General features: G+C 37.2%; 1 protein-coding gene across 1 annotated transcript; it reads left to right on the forward strand.

Moving 5' to 3' along the window:
* Nucleotides 1–6,606: 6,606 nt before the first annotated feature.
* On the forward strand, nt 6,607–8,268 carry LOC141523039 (olfactory receptor 287-like). The gene has a single exon (XM_074236327.1). It carries the CDS (start codon nt 6,936–6,938, stop codon nt 7,860–7,862), a length of 927 nt encoding a protein of 308 aa, XP_074092428.1. The 5' UTR covers nt 6,607–6,935; the 3' UTR covers nt 7,863–8,268.
* Nucleotides 8,269–11,292: the final 3,024 nt, after the last annotated feature.

The raw sequence follows: 11,292 nt of genomic DNA on the forward strand, positions 1-11,292 counted from the left end.
GTGTGGTCTTTGAATCAAAGAATAACTATTATTATTATTATTATTATTATTATTATTATAATTGTTTTAATGATAAGACACAGATTTTTAATGATTGGCCCAGAATCATAAAATAATGACACTTTTAATAGTCATTCAAACTCAGATTTCTCTGGCTCCAAGTCTCATGTCCTATCCATTATACCAGCTGAATAAACAGTATTTTATAATATAGATTTAGAATTGAAATAGACAAAAAGATCTTAAAAGTCATCTACTTCATCCAGTCTCCACATTTTACAGATGAGACCCCAGAAAAGTGTAGTGATTTGTCATACAAGTAGTAGAGTAGGGTTTCAAACCCAGGACATCTTTTGTCCAAAGCCAACATTTTATACCGACACCACTACATAAAAGGAAAGAGAGATATGAAAAGTAAATTATATGTTCAAGAAAAGTTGATGCATTTTCCAGGGTGTATAAAAAGTCTCCAGGGTATAAGACTCACAATGGGACTTCAGCAGAAGGCAACAAACAGAGCCCATGGCTGAGAGACCTTGGGCCACCACCATCTGGGGCTACACAGTGGGCCTCATTATTATCCCTGTTTTAGCATAATTGGGCCATTTGGCATTTGTACAGAACTGGGGCTCTGCAGAGGTAGGAACCAGACAGTATTTTTCCATGTCCCTTTTTAACTCCAAGTCCTGAAATGTTAGCATGGGTAAGGACAGGGGCAGGGGGAGAGAAGCAGACATGTAGCTTCACTAGGGAATCTGTGTATGGGAGGGAGTGATTTCTATAGCTCTAGTAAATCTATTGTCCATAGAAAAAGGTCAGAAGTGGAGGTGTCAATTTGGATAAAAGAAGCCTTGAGGCTTCTCCAAAGCCAACCCCATATTTGATTTCCTGGGAAAAGCATATAGTATTTTAGGGCAGCAGCAATTAATTACCAACAAGTGCCTCATATTCATGGCTGTTCCATTCTTTGGAGGAAGGGGCCAAAGGCTATGACACTGTGTGCATCACAAAATGTTTATTAAACCATTATGAGTAGGACTTGGGTTAAAATTCCAACTCTACAACTTACCACTTGTGTGACCTTAGACATGTCACTTCTACTCTCTAGGCTTCCCTTTCCTCTTTTGTAGAACGATGGAGTGTCTGGTCTCAATGAACTCTAAGGTTTTTTCCTAACTCAAAACATAACATCCTAACAGCCATAAAGCGAGAAGCAAAGCCTATGTGTATATCCTCAGCAAAATTAGCTTTCTGAAATAATGACCAGTTATGGTGTATGAGTGTTCCCAGTAGGGAAAAAAAAACTGGTCCTGGAGCTTATTTCTAGGTTCAAGTCCTAGTTCTGACACAACTAGTTGTCTGGCTCTGATGAGAGGTCATATGTACTTTGCTTATTCTCATTTCCCTCTTCTCAAAATCGAGGATGGTACTTGCATTTCTTGCCTTTCTAGGTTTTAAGTCAAGCAAGAGCTTTATTTAACTTAAACTACTAAATGTAAGTCATTTTTGTTACATGGAATTTATTATTTTATTAGGTTTCTGGACTAAATTTAGCAATTAATTTAATAGATATTTAATTGATTTTTATCTTATTTATGAACTGAATTGATCAAAGTCATCAGTTGCTCAGGTTGCATGCATGCTCAACCCACATGTCTTGCAGGTGTTGGCATTCAAGTTTCATGGAACTGATGGAAGCCATTTTTCAGTGGACTCAAGTAAGCAAACCTCCCTATCATATCCAATTGGTTGGAGTGAGTTCTAAAAAATTTATTTTCTTCAACAGTATTATTTTTATTAATATTTTTGTTTTTATATCACCTTCATTTTTCATGTCCAAGTATATTCCTCTCTCTCCTAATTTCTAAGTCAGCTCTTGTAATAGAGAATAGAAAAAGAGAAAAGGAAAAAATGATTTAGTAAAACCAACACATAGCACTGAGTTTTATTTTATTGCTCTTCCCTCACCCATTTGCAATGGCATAATAATTGTTTTTACTGTTTTTCTCAATTCCACTTCTTTCTGGATCAGTTTACTGGTGGCCAGGCTTCTTTTTTAGTGTTATTCCCACTGATATCTGTTATTTAAGACAAATTTTATGAGAGTGGCAAGAGCATTCTTTTTTGGGTCTATAGGAGTTGTATCTGCTGAGGAGGCTGGAACATCTTGCTGTACCCACGTTATTTTGCAGATGTACCCCATGTATATTTGGTATAAGAGAACTTGGTGGCACAGTGGACAGAGCACTGGTCCTGGAGGAAGACTCATTTTATGGAATTAAAATCTAGATTGAGTTGGGTGACCCTGGCCAAGTCACATTATCCTGTTTGCCTCAGTTTCCTCATCTGTAAAATGAGTTGAAGAGGGAAATGGCAAACCACTCCAGTATCTCTGCCAAGGAAGCTCCAACTGTGATCATGAAGAGTTGGACATGACTGAAAACTATTGAATAATAGTATGTGATATCACTCCCTATCATAATATGAGTTTCTTGAGATTGAAGACAGTCTGATTTTTTAATTACATCTTCAGTACTTAGAAAGTACTTAAAATGGCTTTAAATTAATTAATCTTTGCTCATGCCTTTCCTTACACCTCTGAATTTCAAAGGAATATTTAGTACAGCAAATTTAGATTATGTATTTCTCATGTAGCAAGAGCTATTTTAACTTTTTTGGAGTCATTAGACTTTTGGTTTTTAGCTTTTTTTTTTGGCTAATCTTAAAATTAGGTGAGGAATCAGGGAATCTGAATTCAAATGTGGTTGTACCACTGGTAAGCAATGTGACCAAAAACAACTTGTTTCCTCTCTCTGGACCTCAGTTTCTTCATTTGCAAAATGAATGGTTTGGAATAGATGATCTTTCAAGTGTCTACTGGCTCTGATGTTCTAGCCTTTTATGATCCACAAGTGGTAAGTTCAGAAGGATGACAAATTTGATCTGTTATGGAAGAGGGGACTGAGGGAAAGAAAGCAATGTTACCTAAGATTCTTCATTGAGCTTTTTTCCTGTTCAGTTTCTAATCTTCATGGGAAAAATCCAGCATTTATAGAATTATAGAATGTCAGAAACTACCCAAACTATAATTATACAATTATCTGTCTCAAAGTATCTCGTACATCAAGATTCAATCTTATAGTGAGGGTGAACTTAGCACCTAAAGTTGGATTCCTCTCTGGGATCATTTACATTGTTAGAAAGTCCTTCCTTATTTCAAGCCTATACTTTTTCTACTTTGCAACTTCTACCCCCTGTTACTTCTGCCATCTGGGAGTGTGGGGTATGTCATGTGGACACTGAATCTCTCCTTTGACTATATGGAGAGCCCATCATGCCAGTTGTGGTGTGTATTCTTGAAGGACAAGGAGTGAATACTCAGTGACTGAAAACCTTCTCAGGGGTAGAGAGAGAGAGGAGAAAGAGATCTAAATCCATTAATTTGTTGTTTCTGTGAAATTTAAGGTAACCTTTATAATTTATTATAAACAAAGAGTACATTGTTACCTCTTTGTTGCTATTGATTTGTTTCTGTTGTGATCAACTCTTTATTTTTTTTTTTAATAAGGATCCTTGGGTGGATTTGACATTTCCTTTTTTATCTTATTTTATAGATGAGGAAACTAAAGCAAAAGGGGTTAAGTGACTATCTCAGGGTCACACAGCAAGTAAGTGCCTGATTTGAACTGAGGATGATGAATCTTCCTGACTACAGGTCTGGTGTTCTGTCCACTGTACTACTTAGCCTGCCCCTATCTTGACCTCTATATAGGTCCAAAATAGTATTTATCATAATCATGATGATGAAAAATGATGATGTGAATAATATCAAAACAGTGGGAGAGGTGATGGTTCCCTTGTCTTCTGCCCTGGTTAGATTTCTGGTGGAATATTGTGTTCAGGTCTGTGGAGAAACATTTTGGAAAGGACACTGACAAATTTGAATATATCTCAAGAAGGGTAACAGGAGATAAAGGTTCTTATAATGGTGGCATAAAACAAATAGATAAAAGAACTGGGGTTAGTTAAGTTGGAGAAGAGAAGACTAGGGGTGACATGAGGGCTGGTTTCAAGTATGTGTAAGACTGACAAATGAAAGTAGAAAAAGATATTTTAATCAATCCCGCAATGGAGAACAAGGTAAAATGAGTATAAGTTATGAGGAAGTAGATCCGAAAATGAAAGACTGCCTTTAGAGATAGCAATTCTTGAAGCTTTTAGAAGATGTGTGTTGAGAGGATTCCTCTTTCAGGGATGTCTTTGGACCAAATTTCCTTCCAAGTCTGACGTTCCTTGATTCTAATAGGACATTATGAACTATTTAAAGAAGAAAGACGAATGGGGAATATAATCTTTGTAATCAAATTTCATGATCATGGTACCATATTCAGAGTCAGGTAGAGGTGGCTTTGAATTTTGCCTCAGAAACTTAATAGCTTTGTGGTTCTGAGAAGTCCCCCATAACCTGTTACAGGTTCAGTTTTCTTTTCTGTATATTGTGAGACTCAAATGAAATTTTACATATATATACATATATGTATATATACATACATACATATATATATATGTAGAGAGAGAGAGAGAGAGAGAGAGTCTCTCTTTCTGTCACTGTCTTTGTAAGCCTTGAAAAACCATATAAATGGCTACTATTATTTTTCTCTTTCCATGAAAATGATACCATTTCACATCTCCCACCTCATCCATTTTCTTTCTCAGGACATTTCCTACAGAAAAACATAGATATTATCCCCTATGAAAGGTTACATATAATAAGATTGCCTTAAAGAGAAGGAGAACACTTTGTTGCTCATTGTCTTTCTCAGAGTCAACATCTTAGACTTAGACCTTGGCTCTCAAGCACCATGTCACTTTTCACAAATGTTCTTTGGCTCATTGAGATTCCTAAGCTCCATAAAAGAACATTCTATTTTACCAGTTGCCAAAAGACATAAAGGAGTCATGCAGATAATTTGCTTAATTTAGGACTGTGAAGCAATCTTGGTGAGTAGAGCTCTGTAGTTAGACATTAATAGGAGAGAAGAGGGTGAAGGGGAGATAATGAATATGTCTTTTATATAAATTGGGGCTCCATCCAGTTTGTTGTTTCAGGTTACTTTAACATTGATAGTATGTCCACAAACATGATTCTCTCTTCTTATGTTTCACTATAGCATAAAGGGGACCTTGAATTCTTATAGACTGTGTCAGTAGAATTCATACTCTGAAAGATCTACAGTGATGATGAAGAAATCATGATCAGTGCCTAGGTTTATCATTACCTTTCAAGAAATGTTCATGTCTATTATTTTACCTAGAGGGCTTGGACGTCATCTAGCTCACTATTTTGCTCATATCACTTCCATGAGAAACATAGGGCAGCTATAATGGCAAGATTACTGATTTTGGAGATGAGGACTTTGGTTCAAATCCTAACTCTGATGCTTGCTACCTGTGTGATCTGGGACCTTGGTTCCCTTATTTGTAAAGTGATGGGGCTGGACTAGATGGTCTTTGAGGTCCCTCCTAGTTCTACATCTGTGTTGCTCAGAGAGATAAAGTGCCTTATTCCAGTTCATACAGCTAACTATTGGGAGATCAGGATTCAAGTTCAGGTCTTTTGATGCCTTGACTAACCAGTCAATTACTCACAGGAATTTATTAGGCACTGTGCTAAGGATAGGAGATGTAAAGAAAAGCAAAACTAGACCCTGTCCTCAAGGAGATTTCAATCTAATGGGAGACAACACATAAATGGGTATGTAAAGATTCATACAGAGTACATAGAAGAAAATCTTAGAGGAGAAGATTCTAGCAGTTCAGGAGATCAGTAAAGAAGGTAGGATTTGATCTGAGTTTTGAAGAAAGCCAGGGAATTATGGGAAGAGAACAATCAAGCAAAGACTTGCTCCATTCTCATTGGGAGGGAACATGGTAGACTCTTAATACAATGGAAATCTGCAAAGGACTCAATATAATGAGAGCCTGTTTGCTTGTATGTCTTCTGAATTATTTCTCTTTTGTTATATTTTTTCAAAATTATGCCACTATAATGTTCATATTATTGTTCTGCATCACCTTATAATCTTTCATTCTTTTATGGTGCTCTTTGTTGTTTGTCCTTTGTTCCAAAGAGGACAAATAATATCCCAGAGTGATATGTATATATAGTATATATATGTATAATATCACATATTTATTACATATATAGTGCATATTTATATATGTACAACAATCTATACAACAATAGGGTAGCTAGCTGGCACAGTGGATAGAGTACAGGACCTGGAGTCAGGAAGACTCATCTTCATGAGTTCAAATCTAGTCTCAGACACGTCCTAGCTGTGTGACCCTGGTCAAGTCATTTGACCTGTTTGCTTCAGTGTCCTCATCTATAAAATGAGTTGGAGAAGGAAATGGCAAACCACTTAAGTATCTTTGCCAGGAAAACCCCAAATGGGGTCCTGAAGAGTTGGGCATAACTAAACTACAACAGCAATGTTCTACTATGTCCCTAGACCTTACTTTTATTAGCTATTTTATTAGCTATGGGTTATTTTCCATTTTTTGCTATTATTAATAAAGTTACTAGAAAGGTAGTGCAGCATGTTGGATAGAATTGCTCTCCCAGATAGGAAGACTTCAGTTCAAGTCCTCTCTCAGGATCCAGGCTATTTGACCCTTAGAAAACATGTAACAACTTGGTGTCCCAGGCAACTCTCTAAGATTCTGTGAATCTATACCTTAGCCCTCAGTAGAGTGTAATTTTAAGAGCAGGAATTGTTTAAAAATTTTGTTTTGTTATCACCAGCCCTTCATATGGTGACTTGAAGATTGTAGGCAGTTAACAAGTATTTATTGAATGAATAAAGGAATACTGTTTTTGGGATTTCCTTAATGGTGTGATCCTATGTATTTTAGCAGTTCCTGTTGCATGGATGGAAAAGAAGAACCTATCCTATCTGGAAGAATTTATTCTCCTGGGATTCCCAGGGACAGAGGGTTTGCAGATATCCCTCTTTCTGTTGTTCTTTGTCATGTATGTGCTCACTGTAATGGGCAACATGACCATCATCACTCTGGTATGGACCAATAAGCGCCTCCAGACCCCCATGTATTTTTTCCTCTGTAATCTTTCCTTCCTAGAGATTTGGTTCACCACAGCCTGTGTCCCTAAGACCCTGGCTAGCTTTGCATCTCACAGCAAATCCATCTCCTTCATCAGTTGTGCAATTCAAATGTACTTTGTTTTCTCCCTGGGGTGCACTGAGTATTTTCTCCTGGCTGTGATGGCATACGACCGCTATTTGGCCATTTGCTATCCTCTAAGATACAGCACCATCATGAGCCACACTGTATCAGCCCACCTTGCCTTGGTTTCCTGGGTGTGTGGCTTCTCAGTCATCACTGTACCCACTATCCTTATCACTCGTCTTTCCTTTTGTGCCTCCAATGTCATCAACCACTTTTTCTGTGACATTGCCCCATGGATTGTGTTATCCTGCACTGACACGAGGGTGGTAGAAATGGTTTCTTTTGGGATTGCCTTTTGTGTCATCTTGGGCTCTTGTATCATCACCTTGGTCTCCTACATTTATATCATCTCCACCATTGTGAGGATCCCATCGACCCAAGGAAGATACAAGGCCTTTTCCACATGTTCCTCCCATCTCACTGTGGTACTCATCTGGTATGGCTCTACCATTTTCTTGCATGTGAGAACTTCTGTTGAGAGTTCCCTGGACTTGACCAAGGCCATTACAGTCTTGAACACCATTGTAACCCCTGTTCTTAATCCCTTTATATACACTCTTAGGAACAAAGATGTGAAGGAAGCCTTTCGGAAAACAGTCAGTGGGAGGTGAAGTTTCTTTGTTAAAGCTGATAAAACCCAAAGTATAGGGACATGATGACTAACTCTGAGATGGGGATGGGATTGAGTAATAACACTAGGAAATGTAAACATCATCACTGATAAAGTCTTATTAACAACATTCAATTCAACTGAACAAGTATTTATTAAGTGGTTTCTATGTGCCAAACACTAGGCTAGTTGCTGGGCACTCAAAGAAAAAAGATGAAAATAGTCCTTGCCATTTTCTGGGTCAAAATCTTCTTACCACTGGATCTATAAGCCTGTAATTTATAATCCCCCCCTTGTGATTTCTTTTTTTTCAAATTAACAAGCATTTTTTCCTTTTCCCATTCTACCCCACTGAGAAAGAGAACAACAGACAAAAGAAAAAATTTTTTTGTAGAAAATGTACACAGTCAAGCAAAAATATATATTTCAGCAATGGTCATATCTGAAAATATTTGTTTAATTCTATATTATTCATCTAGAATTCACTACCTCTCTGTCAAGAGGTGAGTAGTGGACTTCTTTTTTCTATAGGAAAGAGGAGAAAAGAATAGAAGTATCTGAGTGTTACAGGGATTTTCCTATAAGTTATTCTGACATAAGAGAATATTGCTCATCTTCCTTTGTGAAAGTAGTTTCCCCTTGTTTTGTAGACACAATATTTTAGGAGCTTAGGCCCTAAATTATAGAGTATGCATAATGTGATTTTGGATGAACATCATGGAGTGGAAAGAGGAAGAATCAAATACAATTTTAGCACCCAGAACAAATCTTTCTTACAGTAATTGGGTAGCTAGGTAGTGTAGTAAATAAAATACTGGATCTAACATCAAGAAGATCTGGGTTCAAGTTGGGCCTCAGATACTAGCTGTGTGCAAATATTTAACTTCTGACTACCTTAGTTTACTTATCTGTAAAATGAGGATAATTTTATTACGTACCTCATAGAGTTGTTGAAAGACAAAATGACATGTTTATAAAGTGCCATGCAAGGCTTAAAATATTATATAAATGTTAACCTTGATGACAATGATATTTTTGCCCATAGTTTTAAATTGGACAAAAAAATATTTCTCCAATGCTAATCCTCTGAAAGAAAACATAGAAGTAGAATTACCCTCACATTAAGCTCTTTCTTGCCAGCTTCAGGTTTCTAATTATGTAATTATTAATGGTTATGATAATAACCTATTCATACATGGATGTATATTTTTCATGATAATAACCTATTCATACATGGATGTATATTTTTCATTAGCACAGTTCCAACTCTTCTTCAATGGATGAACTTTAGATGATCTAGGGAAGTAGCTGTCAATGGAAAAAGTCACTACGTTTTGGCAGAACCAGCGATTCCCAATACTTAGCTGAGCTTGTCCTTGGACTACAGATATTCAGCCTGTCACTGGGTTCTCACTAGAGTTATTTCTTGCTTCATTCAGCTTTGCCTTCTGATGGCATGGTTTTTAAGAATCTAGGATTACTTCCATACCATGACGAGGGATGTTTAATGGATGAATAATAAAAGTAATTCCTAAGATCACAAACATAGAGATGGAAAACCCCCTAGAGGTCGCTCCATCCAAGATCTTTATTTTATAGTTGGGGAAACTGACTCCCAGAGAAGAGGAGTGACTTGTCCAAGGTCACAGAGCCATTATGCAAGACTTGAATGAAGAACTTCTTTCCTGAGGCCAGCTCTCTATCCATCATGCCATTTTGCTTTTATTTCTCCTTATATTTATTAAAATACTTTAATCTCATATTTCACAGCATTAGCACAAGGTGACCTGAGCTGCTTTTATAAGAGAAGAAGGGAAGAAGTTTCTGTGAAATGTAAAGTGAGAAATGTCAGGGTGACTTTCACTTCCCTCTTGGTGATTGACTGTGAAGAGTGAGACAAGACATTACAATTAATATTCATGGTATCCCAAAAGTCTTAGTGTAGTTTTAGGCTACTTTACAAATGAGAATGTAGCTCAGCCTCATCCTTCCCTTTCAGCTCCATGGGGTGCAACTAATAAGAGGGTAGAAGAAAGAGAATTCTTTCATCAGGTCTTAATACTCTTTATTAGTGTCTGATTTCAAGTTCTGAGCCCTCCCATTATGTCACACCACCTCTCTGAAATCAGTTCAACAAATTTTTTCTTTTTAGGTTTTTGCAAGGCAAATGGGGTTAAGTGGCTTGCCCAAGGCCACACAGCTAGGTAATTATTAAGTGTCTGAGACTGGATTTGAACCCAGGTACTCCTGACTCCAAGGCCGGTGCTTTATCCACTACGCCACCTAGCCACCCCTAGTTCAACAAATATTTTAAAGTATCTACTATATGTGAAAATATTAACTTGATCCTCATAACAGATGCAGGAGGCGTAATGTGGAAATATTCTTACTTCTATTTTTGAGGTAAGGAAACTGGTTCAGAGAAGTGACATTCATTTTTTAGAGAAACATAACTAATTAGTGATTGACAGAAAGCATTCAAACCTATGACCCCTTACTTCAAGTACTTTTCTAGGTATTCAATCATAGATAGCACACATAAAAATAGTGAACATGTTTTCATGTCCCCAAGTTCCGAATTGTCTACACAGAAAATATCTGAAAATATTGTACCTAGTTGTTAAAACTGTGTCCTACAAAAGCAAGTGAACCTCCAATGATCCTCTTAAATGTGCCATTTGAACTGTAACTGGGTGGCTAGTTTAGGGCTCCTGAGTATACATAAATAAGGTTAAGGATAGATATATAATATGAATATGACATTATTAATATTAATATTTTAGAGAATAAACAGTTTTGAACTGGGGGGAGAAAGTAGAAAAGTTGGAGGTCAACTACTTCTTTGCAGAAGAGGTTAGAGTCATCCTCCTACCTTTTAGCTTCCCAAAGTTCCTGACACTTCAGATTGACTCCTTATCTGTTTAGATAAAATGATAGATGAACCTTTCCAGTTCCTTTGTTCTCTCATTCCAGTCACTTCTCAGGAGGTTATAGTTGTGCAAATTGGTTTAATGAACATATTTTTGCATCTCCTTTCTTGCTTCCCTGACCCCCCACATTGACATGACTACTCACCAAGCAATTAAAGACTAAAGTGAAACTCAAATCTGCATTCAGATGTGTGATGAAAATGAAAGGGAAACTTGGTGACCTGATCAATGTTTCTGTCTTGAGTCATTTAGGTTCCTGCAGCACTGGAGATCTGATTTCCCAGAGTGCTAAGCTGAACCCAAGGTCCTACTGTTCCTGAAGAAGATAAGAAGAGCTATTGTCGAATGGTTCCCCCAAACCCTTCTGAAAAGAGAAAAGAATATAGACTCCATCTGGGATTGCCAGAGTCTATCACAGACCCTTGACATGAGATGCAGTCATAGGGTCTCTTCTTTGATTCTTTGGGAACACTTTAACCTTGACAATGCAAGGCAGAGCTA

This window comes from Macrotis lagotis, chromosome 4 (genome assembly GCF_037893015.1).
Source record: "Macrotis lagotis isolate mMagLag1 chromosome 4, bilby.v1.9.chrom.fasta, whole genome shotgun sequence".
NCBI lineage: Eukaryota > Metazoa > Chordata > Mammalia > Peramelemorphia > Peramelidae > Macrotis > Macrotis lagotis.